Below are 21,379 nucleotides of genomic sequence, written 5' to 3'. Positions count from 1 at the left end.
CATAAAAAAAACCAGAAAACCTCATACCATTCACCTCATATACTGGCATTGCAAGCAGCAATAAATCTGCATACATCAGCCAAAAACCTATTTGAAAACCCTTACAACAGTTGCTCCCTCATCCATACTCCAGCCTAGCAATACTGCAGCAAGAGAAATACCAGTCTGTAACAATGATCAACATAAACAAGATAGGGGCTTCCCTGGTGGCACACTGGTTAAGAATCCACCTGCTGATGCAGGGGACATAGGTTCGAGCCCTGGTCCAGGAAGATCACACATGCTGTGGAGCAACTAAGCCTGTGTGCCACAACTACTGAGCCTGTGCTCCAGAGCCCGCGAGCCACAACTACTGAGCCCACGTGCCAGAACTACTGAAGCCCACACGCCTAGAGCCCGTGCTCCGCAACAAGAGAAGCCACCACAATGAGAATCCAGCACACCGCAACAAAGAGTAGCCCCCGCTCGCCGCAACTAGAGAAGAGCCCGCGCACAGCAACAAAGACCTAACACAGCCAAAAATAAAATAATTTTTAAAATAAAACTAAAAAGATAAACAACTGATATTTAATGCCTCTGGGAATTACTCTTAACATGCTTTGTCTTAATATTTGGTCATGCTTAAAGTTTCTCTAAAGATCTAAGTGTACAAATATAACTAAATAAATGTATAGCTTGAACTTGTGGCAAAGGAAAGTAAAACCAGGACCCTAAACTAAAGCTCATATCCACCTGAGTACTCACCAGCTTCAGCTACCTGGTCTTCAACTGCAGGTGCTGAGGCTGCCTCTTCTTCCTCACACAGCCCATTCTGGTGGTTGTGAGTGCTGTCAAAGTAGTTTGACTGGAAAACACGCTCAACAATTTCCTTTAGAGCTTTATCTAAAAACAGAATATTAATTATAGTCTTGGGCTATCTGAGGATGCCTGACTTAAAAGATTCAACATTCTACAAAATATAGTGGTAAGAAAAAAAAACCCATCAACTGTTACTTAAAAACATAAAACCATTAAATTCCAACAGAAATTTATTACAGAATAATAGGGAACAAGAAATTATTTGTATTAAATTTTTAAGTATTTTAAATAAGTTAGTCCAAAAAAACCCTGACAATTATCATTTATTCATTCAATAAACATTTACTTAGCACCTAACTGTATATTAAGCAATGAACTAGGCACTGGGGCTACAGAGAGGTATGTAAAGATACAGTATCTGCCCTCACTAAGTGAACAGTCCAATAAAGAAGAGTTATCAAATACTCACAAAAACAGTAAAATTACATCTGTGAAAAGTACTACACAGAAGTACAATAGACTGGACCTAATCAGGGAGAGACCATGAGAGGCTTTTCTGGTATAAGGGCTGCAAGAGCTGGGATCTGAAAGGTGAGTAGTAGAGAGGAAACAAGTGTTTCAAGGCAGAGACAACAGCATCTACAAAGCCCTGTACACAGGGTGCCAAATACAAGAAAATTAAAGTATGCATTGTGGCGGGAGCATAGGGAGTGAGAAAAAGCATAAGGAAAGATGAGTCTGGAGAGACTGGTAAGAGCCAGAATATGCAAGGTCTTACAAACTAAGGGCAAATGTATATAGAATGTGATTAAAATAAAACCATTAAAAGATTTTAAAGAGGAATGGATGGTGAATTCAGTTAAGAGACTGCATTAGACAACAGAAAGGCAGAAAAGTAGAGAAAAAGAAGTAGATTCAAAAGATATTTAAAAGGAAAATAAAATTGTCAGAATTTGGTACGTAAAGGGGACAGGGCGGTGGGGGAAGGTTTGTGTCAGGAGTTAATCTCCATTTCCTGGCCTTGTATAGTAGATGTAGAGCAAGACTATTAAATAGGTCACTATACAGAAAAATGAAACTTCAGGGACATTATATCAAAGTATTATAAAATTAATGCTATTAAAAGTAAAACTATAGGGGGACTTCCCTAGTGTTACAGTGGTTAAGACTCCACGCTCCCAGTGCAGGGGTCCCAGATTCGATCCCTGGTCCGGGAACTAGATCCCACACGCATGCCGCAACTAAGAGTTCACAAGCCACGACTAAGGAGCCCGAGAGCTGCAACTAAGACCCGATGCAACCAAATAAATAAATAAATATTTTTTTTTTAAAAAGTAAAGCTATTGGGAATTCCCTGGCAGTCCAGTAGTTAGGACTGCGCTCTCACTGCTGAGGGCCCGGTTCAACCCCTGGTCAGGGAACTAAAAGCCCGCAAGCCACACAGCACAGCCAAATAAATAACTAAATAAATATTGACGTTTTATATATATATATATATACACACACACACACACACACACACACACACACACACACACACACACACATATATATTCACACACACACACATATAATATATATGTTTATTTATTTATTTGGCTGTGTCGGGTCTTAGTTGCAGCACACAGGATCTTCGTTGCGGCATGCGGGATCTTTCACTCTTCTCTAGTTGTGGCACGTGGGATCAGTTGCCCAGCAGCATGTGGGATCTCAGTTCCCCGACCAGGGACCAAACCCGCGTCCCCTGCACTGGAAGGTGGATTCTTAACCACTGGACCACCAGGGAAGTCCCAATAACTATTAACTTTTGAATGCTGAACACTTCACATGTTTTCCTTCCCCTGCTTCAGAATCTCCTGCCTCAGAACTATTTTAAAAAAACTTATGAAAACTGAATGCACATAAAAACACTAATATGAGTATATTATATCTTTCCATTAACTATAAAGATGTTACATTCCTCAGATGCAGGAATGAGGCCAGGTAGAAAATAACACCAAAACAAGCTACGGCTTAGACTTTAACCCTTGTTACTCCTCAAGAGTGCTCATGAAAATTTTATCAGGCTTGACCTAAAGCTACTTTTTGAAGCTAACAAGTTTATACACGTCAACTGCTTTCTAATCAAACTTCAAGTGGGGAATTCAGTACATATTTGTAGCAGAACTAAAATCAAGAAGCCAAAGTTTTTTTTTAACGAAGAAATACAGACAACACAAGTTAACAAACCAAGAAAATGATTTCTTACGTGAAAAGACACAAAAGCATTGGTTCCTCATATTTGATTTACCCATCTCCTTAAAGCAAATACACTCCAAATTACATCATACAATTTTGCCAGAAAAAGTATAAGCTCTTTTCAACCAAATAGCTAAAAACAGGGTATAAACAGATATTTTTGCCTTAATATGTTCAAAAATCTACTTCCCTAAATCGACATTAAAAATAGCTAAGAATCTATTCCCTGACTTACTAAGGGGTTAAAATCTAAAATTCCTAATTTACTGAGGTAGCGTAACTTAAAAATATCCTTTAAAAACAAAAAAAAATCAACAGGGCTTCCCTGGTGGCGCACTGGTGAGAGTCCACCTGCCAATGCAGGGGACACGGGTTCGTGCCCCGGTCTGGGAGGATCCCACATGCCGCGGAGCGGCTGGGCCCATGAGCCATGGCCGCTGGGCCTGCGCGTTCGAAGCCTGTGCTCCGCAACGGGAGAGGCCACAGCAGTGAGAGGCCCGCGTACCGAAAAAAAAAAAAAAAAAAAAAATCATACAACTGCATATTTACAGTTAAGGAGTTCACATATAGAATACTGGCCTAGATATTAGCTTTTTAAAAAACATAGGAAAAAATGAATGTCCCAAATTGGCAGAAGTTTAAGAAAAACTAAAGATAGACTAAGGCTATGACCATGAGTAGAATGTACAGGGTGCAGTAAATGTTTTTCACAAAATTTCATCTGTAAGGAAAAACCAGTCCCCATCTAGTACCAAAAACAATGAAAGTCAATTTGGTATTAATCTGTCCACCTCAAGCAAAGTAAGTTATGAACAAAACCATGTTAATTTAGGACTCCCATCTTTATAGATTTTTGATTGGTTGATGCTGGTGTTTTGACTTACACACAAAAAAATTGCAAAAAATAAATAAAAAGATACAAAAAGGAAATAAACCAAAAAGTAAACAGTGGATTAACGTTATTTACACAGTTCTAAAATTTCTTTAATATTTATTTTTATTTTATTTTATTGTGGACAGAACCCTTAGCATGAGATCTACCTTTTAACAAATTTTTTTTTCAACAAAATTTAAGTGTACCATATATTATTGTTGACTACAGGTGCAATGTTGTACAGCAGACCTCTAGAATTTATTCATCTTGCTTGAATGAAACTTTATGCCCAGTGATTAGTAAGTCCCCATTCCCCCTCCCCCCAGCCCCTGGAAAATAGCATTTCCTTCTTTGATTCTATGAATTTGACTTTTTTTTTTTTAAACATCTTTATTGGAGTATAATTGCTTTATAATGTTGTGTTAGTTTCTGCTGTATAACAAAGTGTATCAGCTATATATCCCCATATCCCCTCCCTCTTGCCTCTTTCTCCCACCCTCCCTTATCCCACCCCTCTAGGTGGTCACAAAGCATGAAGCTGATCTCCCTGTGCTACGCAGCTGCTTCCCACTAGGTATCTATCTTACATTAAATTTTAAAGATTCTTAGTCACAAAATCAAAAGTTGTCAGTGATACTCACAGGTTGTTCCACATACAGGTTTTTCCTTCCCTTCTAGCAAGTCCCACAGGTGAATGGAGGCATGTTCATACTGCTCATTCAACCTTGTAATAATAATAAAACAGCTAGTTAATTACCTTTCGGTTGTCTACTCAACACAACATTTAGAAATTTCTATTATCAAATACCACTATACCTCAAGCTCATGTCCCGTTCAGGGTCTGCTAATTTGTAGAACTCATCCAGCAACGATAGTTCCTCTTCTGACAATATTGGCACTCCATTCAAACCTTGCTTGAGGTCAGTTCTCACTTCGTCATCTCCCAATTTGTCCAAAACATACTGCAGCTCAAGCACAGTTTTTAAACGTTTCTGTTCAGCTTCTTCTCTCATAAGCTGCTCCCGACGTGCTGTCTTCTTTATTGTTTTCTGAATCTGCATAAGAATATAAACATAGACGTAGAAATAAGTTTTACGAAACTCCTTTACATCAATTTCAGGTCCAATGTAAATAAGACATATTTCATTCACTGAGTTAAATGAGACCCTGATATACAAAAGAATGACTCCCAACTTAAAAACAATTTAATAAGTAATCTGTTTTAAGTAGCTGCTGGAAATTCAAAATACATCTTTTCCTAGAAGGTATTACACTATGGAAATGGTATCAATGAAACAATATATTGGGGATTTGCTTCAAAATAATCTAGCAGGCAGGGAGCAAGGGAGTAGGTGTATAGATGAAATATAATTGCCCATGAAATCATGGTAACTGTAAAAGCTAGGTATAGGTAAATGTGAGCTCATTATAGTCTTTTCTTTAGTTTTCAAATTTTCCATAATAAACAGTATAAAAACTAAAAATTTTAATTAAGGTTCTGAGACAATTAAAAAAGAAACCCAGGGCTTCCCTGGTGGCGCAGTGGTTGAGAGTCCGCCGCCGATCCAGGGGACACGTGTTCATGCCCCGGTCCAGGAAGATCCCACATGCCGCAGAGCGGCTGGGCCCGTGAGCCATGGCTGCTGAGCCTGCGCGTCCGGAGCCTGTGCTCCGCAACGGGAGAGGCCACAACAGTGAGAGGCCCGCGTACTGCAAAAAAAAAATAAATAAAAAAAAAAATAAAAAAGAAACCCAACCAACAGGCACAATAAAAAAAAAATCTTATCTATGTCTATCTCTATGAAAAAATGGTTCAAAATACTAATTTCAATTGCCTACTATTAACTCACAAGAAGATGTCAAACCCACTACTCATCCCAACAATCCACCACTTCCATTCTAGGAAGAAAGGCAGGAATGAGAAAATAAGTCAAGAAAGCAAAAGTAAGATAATAAAGAAAGCCACTTTGGATGAAATGAGGAGTTCAAGTAGGGAAGACTATGAAGACTTGAAAAGGTAGGCTGGAACTAGGTTAAAGAAGCTCTTGAACCAAAACAAAAAAAGCGTTTAATAACTGTGGAAAGTGAAACAAAGGATCAGAGTTAAATAAAAGGACTGCCAATGAAGTTAAAGGCCCAGTGAAAAGTTCCTGAAAACACCAGTGTTAAAAAAAGAAGCAAAGGAGGATACAAGTATTTTCATTTACATAGTGACAGTAGCTTCAAAAATAGATTCTATATTAAATTGTATATAGCAATTCTACTTCTGTGACCCATATTTTTTTTTTTAAATCAGAAACAAGAAATTGGACAGGGTTCATCAAGCCTGAGGCTCTGATCTAAGCCAAGTGGAACAAATCCCTACTTGGGTGTAAATTAAATTTCCCTTACTCTGTTTTGAGGGGTATCAATATTTTCCACCTTTAATCAAATTTAATAAGTAACAATAATATTAAGTGCATGAAATAGTTATACGTCAAATACTGTTATAAGCATAACCCTATAATGAGGTAGGCACTATTACTGCCATTTTTACTGTTATAAGCACAACCCTATAAAGAGGCACTATTACTGCCTCTCCCCTCTCCCTTTTTCTCCCATCCTTTCCTTTCTATCCTACTGGCTCTGTTTCTCTGGAAAACCCTGACTTATACAGGTATAGACTCTTTCAAAGTCATACAGCTATTAAGTAAAAGTGGCAGAATCAGGATTCAAATCAGGCAGTTTGGTTCCAATCAGAACTCTTCATCTCTGTACTGCATTGTCTCTCATCACATAATAAACTGTTTTGTTTATTCATTTCACCAAATCAGAGACAACTTTAAATTTCAACGTTGTTATAAGCCTTTCTCCAAATAAGCTAACACTAATTCACAAGGATATCAATTTTCTGGTCTCAACTTTCAACAACTTATTTGACTTTGTTCATATTTAATTTTATCCTGTTCCCAAAGGCTTCTGTCACATCAAAAGATGTTTGGGGAAAAACACACCACTTTGTTGGATCAAGAGTTGATACAAGTGCAATATATTAGTCGGCCGCATCCCTTAAGATCTCTATGGAGAAAGTAGTTACCTATTATATCAACAGGTTTCTTTATTTTCTGATAGTTAACGGGATTGTAACATAGTCATGAGGCATAAAGGAATACATGGAAGATAAATGTCTATCACGTTTATACAGTTATCTCTCCGTAGCCAAGGGGAATCGATTCCAGGACCACCCCCCACCCCACCCCCCGTGGATACCAAAATCCATGGATGTTCCAAGTCCCTTACAGTCCACACTCTGTATCTGCAGATTCAACCAACCTAGGATTTCGATCCTTGGATGAAGATCCCGTATATACAGAAGGCTGTTATATCTGCATAATTTTTTAAACCAACGATACATGTCTGTCATATATGAAACTCAGTCCTTTTAAAAGGCATCTTTCAGGTGTTACACTAAACTTTACAGAATTGGAAAGCATCTTAGATATAACTGGATCCAATCCTCTCCCCCTTGCAGAGAGCTTATCAACAGTAATGCAAGAATTAAAACTCGAAGAAGCAAAATTTTCTGCCCTCCTCATTTTTAATATTTCATAAACATATGCTATTTTTTACTTACATCTTGGCTTAATGCCATGAAACTCCTCTGTAGTTCTTTTGCAAACTCCAAGTTATTTGTGACTTCCTGGTACTTAGATACAGCATCCTAAAATAACAAAGAAAGAACCCGACTTTACTGGAAACACAAAGAAACACAAAATTAATTTTCCTATTAAAATTAATGAGCATAAAATCTTAATAAAAATATAACATCTTTACCAGCTGATCTTGATTAAGCCTTTCCCCTTTGTTCATTCGTTCCTGATAATCATCAAGCTTGCCCTATATTAAAAGAAAAAAAAATTATATTCCATACTGAAAGTATATACCAGCTTAACCATGCTAAAATAACAAACCCACATAATTCTCTAAGTTTGTCTCAAATCTTGCTATAAATATACTTTTTAGATATACTACAGTTTAAGTTAGTATATAAAATAGCTTTAATTGTGAGTTAAAAAATGAATTTAAATACCCCAGCCATGCTGAATGATATCAAATACTGTTATTATAAGCCAATGAAAAAAACGCTGCTTATTTTTTAGGTTTCTCAAAAAAGATATGCATCAGATGGTCCAGGCATATAATACTCATCCACATATGTGAGGGCCACAATTTGGTGAAAATCCCAGTTACACCTAAGTGAGCATATCAGACATTTTATTAAGTGTTAAATTGTTGTCCCTCCCTCCCCCTGCCAAAGAATTCATGTAAGTGACATAAAAGAGTTTATTTTTCCTGAATAAACACACATGCATATTGTCTTTGATATGCCTCATTCATTTCCCTTGAACTGAAATAATTTCAAGCTATCATATCACCTACAGGCACAGTACACTAGTCAACAGCTTTTCTTTTGTTATTTTCTCACAGATGTCATTAATGTGCGGGGGGGGGGGGGAAGAAGTTAAGCCTCTGGTTCAAGGTCATCTCCCTCCCCGCCACCCCTAAGTTGAAAACTTTGGAGGTTTCCTAGGCTACTACTATTAGATAAGCACCCCCTGCCCAACCCCCGCGGAGATACTCAGGTACTGAAGCACAGTTAAAAATTCAGATATTGTTTTAATAAGCTGAAATCTAAATTGAGGGGCGGGGGGGGGGCGGGGGCGGAATTCCCTGGTGGTCCAGTGGTTAAGACTCCATGCTCCCAATGCAGGGGCCCGGGGTGCCATCCTTGGTAAGGGACCTAGATCCTGCACACAACAACAAAGATCTCACATGCCACAACTAAGAACCAGCGCAGCCAAATAAATATTTTTTTAAAAAATAAAATAAAATTTTAAATAATCACAATAAATTACAAACATATATAATACTTTACCCTTAGCAATAATAAAATAATGAAGAAACCAAATACAAAGTAAGGGTCTGATAAAATTCAGAGGCACAGAAACAAGTTTAAAAGCAACGCTAGAAAGGTGTTTTAGGTCAAATGATCCATTTTCTTTATGGCAGAAAAGACAGTAGTCAACTTTCATAGCCATTCTACCCTAAATGAGACAGCCTATCACAATTCCTTAGTTATACGGAAGGTAAATAAAATCAATACAATCATTAAAACATTAAAGGATGATGAAACTATCCAATTTTATTTAGGTGAGCTATTTACACAATCAACAAGCTTCCAACTAAACACATATAAAATTCAAGTCTACCAGATGAAAATCAAGATTTTTACACTGATATGACAGGCCTAACCCCATGTGCAAAAGATAAGCTCAACTGCCTCAAACACTCTGAGGATGGAACAAAGACAGTTCATTCATTTTTTTAAAAGGGTAGGCTTATTTTTCTTTAAGAAATAAAAAACAAGTTAAGATTTGCTTTTAATTATGATTTAGGATGTAATAACAGCATTATAATCTGCATTCCACTATTTAGAAATATACAAATAGAAGATATGCAGACAGAAGGGGGGCCTGAAATTTAGTGTCAGTACACAGTTAAAATTCTAGTAACCAGGCAAAAGAAAAACTATTAGCTTATATCTTGCATTTATTATCTTCCCTTTTTATGGTATTATACATTTTTCAAGGAAACTGTTGCTAGATCAGGACATTAATACACAGTGAATGTCCTACATATCCCACAAGGGATAGTTTTTTGGTTTTGGTTGTTTTTTTTTTGCAGTACGCGGGCCTCTCACTGTTGTGGTCTCTCCCGTTGCGGAGCACAGGCTCGGGACACACAGGCTCAGCGGCCATGGCTCACGGGCCCCGCCGCTCCGCTGGGGCACGAACCCGCATCCCCTGCATCGGCAGGCGGACTCTCAACCACTGTGCCACCAGAGAAGCCCAAGGGATAGTTTTATATACCTAGATTTTTAAAAAAATAAATAAATTTGGGCTTCCCTGGTGGCGCAGTGGTTGGGAGTCCGCCTGCTGATGCAGGGGACGCGGGTTCGTGCCCCGGTCCGGGAGGATCCCACGTGAGCCACTGCCGCGGGGCCTGCGCGTCCGGAGCCTGTGCTCCGCAACGGGAGGGGCCCCAGCAGTGAGAGGCCCGCGTACCGCAAAAAAACAAAACAAACAAAAAAAATATTTATTTATTTATTTTTGGCTGCGTTGGGTCTTCTTCATCGCCGCACGCAGGCTTTCTCTAGCTGTGGCAAGCGGGGGCTACTTTTCGTTGAGGTGCGCGGGCTTCTCATTGTGGTGGCTTCTCTTGTTGCGGAGCACGGGCTCTAGGCGCACGGGCTTCAGTAGCTGTGGCTCGCCGGCTCTAGAGCGCAGGCTCAGTAGTTGTGGTGCCCAGGCTTAGTTACTCTGTGGCGTGCGGGATTTTTCCGGACCAGGGCTCAAACCCATGTCCCTCCCCTGCATTAGCAGGAGGATTCTTAACCACTGCGCCACCAGGGAAGCCCTATACCTAGCTTTAACTTTGTCATTTAATGTCTCGAGAACTTAAAACTCCTGAAAAATGCCTATATATATATATATATATATATACACACACACACACACACACACACACATATACGTATGAAAAACAAAGATTTTTTTAAATGTTAAGAATGGTACCTGAGTGGTACAATTATAGGTGGAATCTTTTTCCTTTTTTTGTACACTTAGATATTCTGCAATAGACATATAATAAAAAATTAAAACCCTGTGCTATATAAAAGATGTTAAGATTGTTAGATTTCAGGATATTGTCAGGACCTTCACCTATAATAATCCTTGAGTATGAATCTATATTATCCTAGGACAAGATATCCTATAGCAGAAAAGCTCCAATTTTCTACACAATAGGAAATTTACTATTCATCTAACCCAGAGATCTATGGCAGATTACATTTTCTAAAGATGGCTCCCACGTACTGTTCTACAATGTGACCTTGGCACTTCCCCATTAAGAACTAATCCAATTCCTCTGCCATTTTATTGAGTGGATGCCAACCAACAGTGTACAGTGGAAGTAATCCCGTATGACTTCCAGGGTTGAGTCATTAACAGCACTGCATCTCTGCCCTGTTTGCTGGTCACTAAAACCAATCATGTTTGGAATCCTGAGCTAACATATAAGAAGTTCAATAACCCCGAGGCTGCCATGCTATGAGGAAGCTAAGCCATGAAGACAGGTCTCATGTAAGAATTCTGGTCAGCAATCCTAGTGTTAAGTCATCCTAGCCCAGGCATCAGACATGTGAGTAAACAAGGCTGAGTCTTCCCAGCTGAGGCCCCAGGCATCATAGAGCAGGTCAACCCCGCTGCATGCCCTGTCTGAATCCCTGACAGGCATCTTCTGTGCTCATGATGCGATGAGGTAAGTGTTGGAGTAATCTGTCACACAGCAATAACTGGAAGGTTAAGAGGTAAATAAACAGAGAAAGCAGCTACTCTGTGAAACTCAACTTCATAGTACACATCTTCATGGAATACTGTCATCAAAAAAGGATGCAAAAAGACCTCTGTGCAGCCAAAATAAAGATCTATGCATTAAATACAAGTAGAAAAATTGTTCATTTGGGGTTAAAATTGGTAGTATGAACTTAGTCACTACATAAATAAGGACTTGGTTGTCAAACTGACAGATCCAGCATTAACCACAACAAAAACAGAGAGGCAAAGACAGGAGTGAAGGACTCCAGACAAACACAGCTTTTTTTCTTCCCTAAGCTAGAACATGGTTCCTAACTTATTAAGTGGTAAAGACAAATTTGTGGTTCCTAACTTATAAAGTGGTAAAGACAAATTCTTTCTCTACTCATATCATCCACATAAAATGAATACTAAGGTTTTTTTTTTCCAGGAGAATGTAGTCGTTTTTCTAGCATCAGATATCTTAATCAGAAAGCCTACCACAATATTGATATAACTGAAACCTGCCCTCTTAGATTCTACCTTGAAATATCTATACTGAAAATTCAATTTTGGGTTCCTTTTTCAACTACTGAGCAGCCTGAATGTATTAAAAATTCATTTATAGCACCACATACGAGCAAGATAAAAAATCAGGCCATTTTCCAGACTACTCAGAGTCTCTAAAGCAGAACCATGGGATAGCAGTGGGACAGACATTACCCAGTAAATGTCAAAAGACTATATAGTCATGTAGTACTAAGAAATAACTATCCCAACAAGTGCTGTCCAGTCCTACTCTCCTGTTTCTTTGTTGCCTATAATAGTTGACAGTGTTTGTTATGTGACAGACCACATTCAAATTTAAAGTATCAGGGAGGCACTATTATCAATCATATTTCATCTAAATGGAAACTGAAAGAAAGGGCAATTAAGTAACTTGCCTAAGGTCATATATCCCAGAAAAATTATGTGTGCCTCAACACTTGCCCACTCTGTATTCCAGCCACCGCTACATTTCACTTCTGCCCTCCTGCTGCTGTTTTCCTCCTTTTCCTTCTCCAGAATCACAGTACACCCAGATCCTCCATTCTCCCCAAAGATTTTTTCATCACCACCAAAGTTACTTTATTGAAATGTTTTTTAAAAATTCACTACAGTGCCATGAGGGTGCCAGAAGATAAATATCCAAAATAGCTGTTCTCCAGAGACTTCCTGCCTGTGATAACCAAGAAATTACACAGATGAATAATTTTTAAAATATTTTTAAATTGAACAGTTCAAAAGAAATGGCAAAAGAGATGACAGACTCCAAAAAACCAAAAATTCTTCAACTAGACAACTGTAAACAGTCACAACAAGGAAGATTAGGAGAGACAACATCTTTAGCTCCACTATCTGGGAAACTATGTAACTTTTGTTCTCAATTAAGGGCATCTCCAACCTGAGGCAGAATACTTAAAAATGAAGTCTAAAATAACAAAAGTGGTAAGAACGCCTAGCTATATCTTAAATTATTTTACGTCTCCAGGCCAAATAAATCACTTCTGTAGTATTGAAAGAACCTGTAGAATGACGAATGGAAACACAGAAAGAGAAAGATTTCTCTTCCTCTCATCTTCCCATAATCTTCAGTGGCCCTTCTACACATTATTTCAACTCCCCAATCCCCGCATTCCTGTTCTTCACCTAGAAACATCAGTTCTGACTTTGCCCACACAGTGGTAGGCAGCTGACCCTGCCTCCAATTCACCTTCCACCAATTCAACTGAGACTTAGTTGTTAGTAAAATTCATAGAAGACAGGAAAGGTAGTAAGAATCAAGTTTCTTCAATTTTTAAAGGGAGGTAGAGAGAACATACAGTACAATCCATTGATGATTCATAACAGCTCTCTTCAAATGCTGGAAACCTTCACATGCAGAAGTCTGAGTTGTTACAGAAAACAAAGTACGTATTAAACAGTGGTGGCAGGGACGTAACTCTAACATCATGAACTTAAAGAGTTGTCCAAAAATGAAATACTTTCACTGAAAAATGAGCATTCTACCAGGCCCTAGAAGAATGATTAATGCAGAAGCTCAATGAATACCTGTCAAGACTGCAGGATTCCTGAACACTGAAGAACAGAAAAAGGATGCTAAATACTTCTATGTAATGATTTACCCAAACTAGCAAATACTGATTTAGCATATGCCCTATGCAAGGCACGGTGTGATGTTAGTAATAGTCTCTGCCCTCCAGGAGCTTACCACCTATTTAGAAAAATACATAAGGTAAGAACATAAGGCAATATAAAAATGTAAAGGAAGTGTACAGACAATGGGTAGCCCAGAAGTTAAAGGAAGCAGACTGCATGGTCAAGAAGCATACCTTCCCCTTTCCCCAGGAAATACCAATTCTGAACTCTGCTCAATAAGGTCTCTTTCATCTATGTTTTTACACTCATGCTCTATCCAACAAAAGCACTGGTATATAGCTAGTGGGAGAAATAAAAAGATGAGAAGTCAAGCACCTTATAATTCCAACTTTGGCTGACATTCTCTTCTGCTACTCCTCTCATTCGTCTCTACTGCATACATACTATTCATTTCTCCTCCCCCAAAAGAAACCAATTATTAAAAAATATCCAGAAGCTTGCGAGACAAGAATTAAGATGTAAAGGTTGACACACCTCTGATTTCTCTACTGGTGATGCTATCCCCAAATCTTCTGGTCTATAACATACCAAATTTGAGGAGACTGGCAAATGTGCATTTGGGGTTTACCTAAGCACAAAGAGAAACTTCAGAGTTTAAACTTTAAGAGTTCATTTCGTTACAACAATAGGGATGTCTCAGTGATACCTGGTACAATGGGACTTCAGCTGTACTGCTAGTTGCTGGAGCCCATTACCTAGACAGCCTACAAACACAAATTTAACAATGAGACGTTAATAAAGGTCTACCAAAGAAAAAATTAAAAGCTTTTTTCTTTTGCTTTCAGCGTTTTTAAACAGAGGAACTCTTAACATTAAATTATTTGAAGTAAAAGGCTTTACTTGGTTCTACAGGATCAGCTTAAACATGAAAAATTACACTTACGTTGCAGAGCATTACAAATTCTAATTATCCCTCTAAAACATTACAAGAGACCTTGGAATTCACCCATTTCAACCTGGGTCATTTTACATGAGCATCTCAATTTCCTCTTCTGTAAAATAAATTGGAATAAATTCTCAGATGGCTTTAAGCTCTTAAAATATCTTAGATTCTGTAATAGTATGAAAATAAAATTAAGGCCATATTGTTTAAGCTTAAACTTTTGTAAGTATTTATTAATTTTTTTTAAAGATGAAGTAGTACTAGGCTAATCCTCATCTAGTTCTAAATGTAAACTAAGAAATTAATTACGTAAAATTATGACAAATTGTATGCTTAATCTCTAAGTCACACAAAATGTATTCTGATAGAAATATCTGCCACATGGGAATGATCCTAGAGTAAAGTAATATGGCCAGGTTAAGACAATACATTCTCATTATCATGCTTAGGACTCTACTCTCATTCTAGGAAAAGGTAGTGATGTTATCACATGATGGAATTCACACCTTTTCCTTTCCAAATCCAAATTTTAAACACTTCTCTATGTCACACACTCACAGAGCACACCCAGACAGGCAGAGAGAAACAAATTAAGCATTATACTTTTTTTCTCTGTGACAAGGTGAATGCAAAACATAGTAATCCTGCCCTCTGCATTGCAGAGGAATAGTTCATGCAACCAATGGAGAAACCAACACATCAGAGATTTTAACTGTCAACAAAAACTTCAGATGTTATCCCCAAGAAAAGATTTTGCTTATAAAACAATTATGAATGCTTTTCTTCAAAATACTTAAAAGAATTCTGTACAACAGCTGCACTGAAAATTCTAAATAGAGGCATACTGCATTGCTCTGGAAAGAAATGTTATCCTTTCTAACACTGATAGCATCCTTTTTCAGAATAATGTTAACTGCAAAGATATAAAGAGCAAAAAGATGTTAGGAAGTATGAAAAACAGTATACTTTGGCTATCACTTCTGGTCACCTATTGGTTACAAAACTGCCAGGCCATTGTGTTAGACAACACTGATTAATCTTTCACCTCCCAAAGTCACCACTGTCTGAACTTAATGTATCTGAAAATAGTACAACAATTTTAAATGTCATCTATTAAAACATCCTCTATTCTACATCAAAACTGATTACATCTTATCATATAAATGAGCTCTCTCTTGAGTTAAAATTAAGACCTGGTTTCAAAATATCATCTTGCATAGCCTAGGGCCCAGTTCTATGCCAAGAAACTGATGAAGAAAACTAGGCAATCACTCAATTCATTATTACTTGTCCTTTAATCAGGTGAAAGATTGGTGAATGGAGTTTTACACTTGACTTTTTATTACAGCTGCATTTCTTCTCTATGCTAAACACTCATGAAGTCTTTATAAGCCCAAATTTCAAAAAACCACCAGGCCATTTAGTTGCATTACATAATAGGATCATATTTCATCAAAGCTAAGCATGCATTCTCACTGGACAGATGCTTAGCTTTCCTCTAATGGCTCAACTTACTAAAAAATTAACAAATAACTTTGTTGTTTCAATGAAGTGCAATAAAATTATTCCAACTCTCTATGTCTCGTTGTGATGTTACTTATCAAGCAATAATTTTTATCAGAATACTTGATTTTAGAATCCCTGGAAAAAGGCATTTTGTCCAGAAGGCTCCTATGAAAAGGTCAAAACTAAAATACTACTCAAATATAACTTGCTTAAGGAACTGAAGTAAAAAGGAATCCAGTTATAAATAGTCTCTTCCTTTACTCCACAAGCATTTCTAAAAAGGTTCAAAACTACTTTGTAAAGTAAATCCTACTTTAGGTGTGTTAGAAATGCTCACTGTTAAAAAATGAAGCACAGTTAAATCCTTTCATACAGTAACTCATCTAGATATAGAAAAAATTCCATTTAAACTAGGAACTAGATGTGCTTAGAGGAAAACCCAAATGCCTTGAGTTTCTCAAAAAGTAAAACCTATAGTTTTAATAGTAATTAAGTCACAACATCAGTACTGTCAACTCAACTAGTTAACATGTGGCTCAGTCTATTATCAAAACGCCTCATTTAACTGTAATTTGACATTTCCGCTATCTAGCAACCAAACACTGAGAAGACAGAAGATATGAAATTCATTTCTTACTTTGTGTAATACGTTAAATCTCCATCACTACAAGGGAATTTTTCAGTATTTACTAGCCTAGTCTATAATCTCTGCAATAATAATTACATTACTTTCTCCTCTATAATTGGGGGGAGGGGGTAGGCAATATACAGTAATACAAACCTATACATGTGAATGACCTGTCATGGTTCAGGGCCTCACAGGGCTTATGAAACTAGATTTCTAAATTTTTCAGATGCATACTAGAATCTAACAGCCACCTCACAACTAAGGTACCTGCTAATCAGTGCTTGATTTTTATTATAAACACCTTACAAGAATCATTTTTCAGCCATTAAAATATAAATATCTATATTAAGATGTCCACACTTAAAATATTACATCATTAATATTTATCTTCTGATTCCCACCCTAGAAGAAAACAGATTTCTTAGGAATTCTGAAAACAAAAACCATTCAAGCAACAACCAGATTGAGAGGATTATTTGCTGCATTAAGATATTTTTAAAAGGTACCTAAGTCTCAATTTCAAATACAGATTACAAAAACTAAATCAGATGGCAGACTCAGAAGACACTGGTCTTGGGCGTGCTTTTCCTATTACATATTTGAATGCAGCTCCTTAACAATTAAAATGCTTTTGTTGCTTTGTTAATACTGATAAATCTACTATTTAAATCATTTATAATGAACCACACAAAAGACAGAATTTTAAAACTCTAAAAATGTTTTAAAACTCCCCCCAAAATGTAAAATGAATCATTAAACACGCAATTAAAATAATTAAGGCCTAAATATCACCAGTGTTCTTCAAGTTATTTCCCAGAGCCCAAATTTTAGCCAAGTAGTTACGATCTCAACGTCTTAAGTAACACTATTAGGTGTCTGGCTAATTAAACATTTTAAAATGACTTCTTCAAAATTCAAGATGCTGTAATAAATGTTTTACTAGAGGCAGACAAGCAGAACCTATTAAATGAAAGTTATTTTCTTAAGGTAAAATGCAAAAGTTTGCCTAATAGTCACAGATGTAATTACCCCATTTTTGTACTACTGACTCGTTTTCCCTTTCCACCTCCAACCTTACTGAAGGTTGAATTATCCACTCTGCCGAGACCCTTTCTCTACACACACACACACACACACACACACACACACACACACACACACGTGTCCCTCTAAACTGAGCTGGCACAGTCCTGCGCTGAAAGCATAAAACAAAAGGCCAACTTGAAGACAAACCTCACTGTGTGACCTAGACTGGCTGAACACTGAATCCAAAAAATTGTGGGTGTGGCTCGATTTTTCTTTTTGGTGGGGGATTGAGGGAGGCCAGTTGGGGCGGCTGCCTGGTCTCTGCCCTCCCCCTCTGCTTTCGCTTTGTGCTCACAATGCAGCTCCTGTAAAGCTCTTCCCTCTCCCCGCAGCCGCCGCCATGTTAGACGCGCTCTCCATGTGCCCAGAGACCCAGCGAGCCCCTCCGTCTAACCCGGACCCACCTCCCCTCCCCCGAGTCCCGATCGGTACAGCCTCCCTCCCATCCCTCTTTATAGTGTCCCAGAGGGACAAAAAGCCGCTGCAAAAAATCTTCCCGGGATCGAGTGGAGCGTGAGGCTCGCGGGGGCACCCAGACAATTGAAACAAAGAAGGCAACGTTAAGGGCGCCCGTCAGATGGGGGCGGGAGTAGCAAATCGAAGACCTCCTCTAGAAGGGCCGGATGGAGAAGCCATCCTCCGTCCACTTTCCTCCCAACAGATAAGAGGAGCCACGGCGCAGGCCTCAAGTACCTGGTAACGGAGCGGACAAGCCCCAAGGATACAGGACGCAGGCCACCCCAACTCCACGAGGCGGTCGGGTGGACCCTGAACGCCCCCCACCCCGGGACCTCTTCATTTTCCCCCGCTGACCCCTCGAAGAAATGGGGCCTCGGCCACGGAGAGAGGGGCATCCATCGCACAGTTACGCCCGGCGACGGCACAGGCCCCCACCCTCACACAACCCAGTCCCAAAGACCAAGGGCCCGGCCCCCAGCACGAGGAGAGTCATAAAGAGACCTGGGGGCCAGCGCCGCGTCCGGGTCAGGGTCAGGTGACAAGCACCTCCCCGCGGAGCCCGCTCTCTGCGCACGAAGCTCCGGTTTACTGGGGAAGCCGGGCTTGGGGGCTGGGGGCCGGGTGGAGGGGAAGCGTCCGAGACGGGGAGAGTGAAGGCTGCGGTAGTCGGGGTCGGAGCATCAAACCCCCCCTTCCCCGCCAACTCGTGGCACCTTTTTCTTCTCCAGGTTCCGAAGTTTCTTGTCGATCACCCCGAGAATCTGCTTCATGGCCTCGGTCTGGACAGCGCCGGTGCCGGTCGTGGGGTGTTGAGAAGCCGGCGCGGCGGCCCCGGCCCCCGCCTCACTCCCGGTGGAACCCGAAGGAGGTGGCGGTCCGGACGACTTGCTGCCGCTTCCGCTGTGGCTGGTGGCCGAGGGCATCTTGAGACCGTAAGGAGAGAGAAGAAAAACCGGGAGGAAGGACAAGAGCGGCGAGTCAGGCGGCGGACGGGGCGAGACGCGGGACAAAACGCGTAGCGGGCGGGAGCTTGCGCGACCGGGTGGGGGCTTGCGCGACCGGGTGGGGGCGGGGACGGGGATGGGGCCGGGGCCGGCGCGCGCCGCCGGGGCAGGAAGGGGCCGCGGGCGCGCGCGCGACCCGCCAGCGGGGCGCCCGGACGGGCCTCGCCCCGCCCCCCGCCCCTCCCCCGCGCGGGCTGCCGGCTCGGCCTACCCGCCCCGGGGCACCGAGGCTCGCGCCGGGGGCGGGGCCTCGCAGGGCCAGCCGCCAACGGCCAAAGCAACGGTCCCCACCGGGGAGGGCCGGCTCTCGCCGCCCTGCGAAGAAAGGAGGGAAGAGAGAGGTCGGGGCGGAGAAGGGTGAAGAAGGGCACTGGAAATGACCGGGGGGTGGGGGAGGGGGAGACTTGAGGAGCGAGCCCCTCGCGAAGATCCAGCCGATCCGGAGGTAAAGGACACTCCGGGCAGCGGCCCGCTTCCCCTTCAGCGCCTTGGTCCGGGGTGGCGCTCACCGTGCACGCGCGGAGGCCGCTGGAGATCCCGAGTGGGCGGCTGAGGGGGCAAAGGTGGCGGTGCGTTCCGAGCAGTGTCGTGCGCTCCTTGGGCACAGGCCGCTGCGCCCGGTCCCCGCTGCACCGAGAGCCGCTGCTAGTGAGGCGGAGAACCGGGAGCGGGAGGGACTTAGGCAGCCAGCCCTCTGGGGCGGAGGGGGCGGGAGAAGCAGCGGGCGGGGGCCTTCGCGGCCGCTCGGGCTGCCCGGCGCGAACGCCTGCGGGGAAGGGCCCGCCCGGCCTCCCGCCCGGCCTGCCCAAGCCCCTGGCCTGGGGCGCGGCCGCCCGGTGCAGCTCGGCACGGCCCCCGGGAGGCTGCCAGAGCGGTACCTGGAGTTTTGGGCGAACTCGAAGCTAGGGTCCTTCAGGCGAAGTCGCTTGACGTCCAAATGGGGACAATAGGTGTCAAGCCGCTGGATCTGGAGCTGGCGACTTCCCTGCGAAGAGCCCTTATTGGGTGGGGGTTGGAGGGGTCGGGGCGGCGGGGGGGCAAAGGTTTCCGCAAGTGAGGGGTGCGTGAGGGTGGGTGGTGCAGTCCCACCTTCTAGAATTCCTTCTGTAGGCAGAGCATGCAAACTCCCACACCCCGAAAGGTCTGAAGACAAGTTGCCACTTCCCCCACAAAACAATCACCTGGTAACCTAGGAGGTCTCTGTAGAACGCGTTTGAAATGAGCAAGATGGATTTTTTTTTTTTAAGTCTTAAAACTCTGGACTCATGTGAAAAATAATATTCAGCTCCCTTAAGATGACATGTACTCAACAGGCCTGAGTATTACGAATCAGACTTTTTTCCTTTTGTTTTAGATTTACCTAAAACTTAAGAGAATGTTAAATGAAACCGAGACATCTTTTTTTATTTTTCTCCAAGAGAAGTATTACAGCCTTGTAATAAGGCTGTGGACGGTGAACAAAAAAGAGGCCAAGTGCTGGAAGAAAATGTATTAAAAGGAATATAATCAGTGGGAAAGTCAGCAACATAATGTTGTATGACAACAGTAAATGACCAATTTATAATTTAAATTTCCTGAAAAGGGGATTTAGAAAAGGATTCTACCAAACCACTGTTCCCTGGGAAGAAAATGAGTAATACTGGTTAGCGCAGTGTATCCTGAGGGAGCCTAGAGAAATAGCAGCAGCCTGCAGCCTCAAGATATTCCAGTTAACTGCAGTCTGTTATCTATTCATTCAAATATTCGTAGAGTACCTATGTCTTAGGAACTCTGTAATGCTAGGGACTGTGAACAAAACAAAAAATTCTATATTCATGGAGCTTACATTGTAAGTGGGGAGAAAAGTAAATAGTGGAGAGGTAGAGAAAAAAAATAGGGTGGTCAGGAAGAGCCTTACTGAGTGACATTTGAGCCAACGCTGAAGGAAGTGAGGAAGAAGGTCACGCACTTATCTTGGAGGAAGAATTTTCCAGGTAGAGGGAAAACCAAGTGCCCAGGATCTGAGATGGGAGTGTGCTTGGTGGGTTCAAGGGACAGCAAGGAGGCCACAGTGGCTAGAGCAGAGTAGGAGATGAGGTCAAAGACAAAAGAGGGCCAGTCAGGTAAAACCTGATAGGCCATTGTAAGGACTTTGGCTTTTACTGAGTGAAATGGGGAGTCACTGCGTGCATAGTCTTAAGCAGAGGAGTAACATGATCAACCTGTGTCTTAAACCCTCTTGCTGCTATATAAAGAATTTACAGTAAGTGTGTATTAGAAGTGAGAGGGAGGGTGGAGCAAGCGCAGAAGCTGGGAACCCAATTAGGAGGC

At 41.2% G+C, this 21,379-nt stretch overlaps 1 protein-coding gene across 1 annotated transcript in view; it reads right to left on the bottom strand.

Moving 5' to 3' along the window:
• CAPRIN1 (cell cycle associated protein 1) overlaps nucleotides 1–19,742 on the bottom strand; it is a 37,421-nt gene extending 17,679 nt beyond the window's left edge. The window contains exons 1-7 of the mRNA XM_082845275.1: nucleotides 19,579–19,742; nucleotides 18,779–18,988; nucleotides 7,724–7,786; nucleotides 7,524–7,610; nucleotides 4,727–4,965; nucleotides 4,552–4,634; nucleotides 745–882 (exon numbers count right to left, since the gene is read on the bottom strand). Of these exons, the coding sequence (XP_082701401.1) occupies nucleotides 745–882; nucleotides 4,552–4,634; nucleotides 4,727–4,965; nucleotides 7,524–7,610; nucleotides 7,724–7,786; nucleotides 18,779–18,988 (820 nt within the window). The 5' untranslated portion in view covers nucleotides 19,579–19,742. The remainder of the gene's footprint in view (nucleotides 1–744; nucleotides 883–4,551; nucleotides 4,635–4,726; nucleotides 4,966–7,523; nucleotides 7,611–7,723; nucleotides 7,787–18,778; nucleotides 18,989–19,578) is intronic.
• Between the last annotated feature and the right edge of the window lie 1,637 nt (nucleotides 19,743–21,379).

The sequence above is a fragment of the Leucopleurus acutus genome, assembly GCF_964270905.1.
Source record: "Leucopleurus acutus genome assembly, chromosome: 8".
In the NCBI taxonomy this organism is placed as follows: Eukaryota; Metazoa; Chordata; class Mammalia; order Artiodactyla; family Delphinidae; genus Leucopleurus; species Leucopleurus acutus.
The sequence above is the reverse complement of the archived record's forward strand: the minus strand, read 5'-3'. Positions and strand labels throughout refer to the sequence as shown.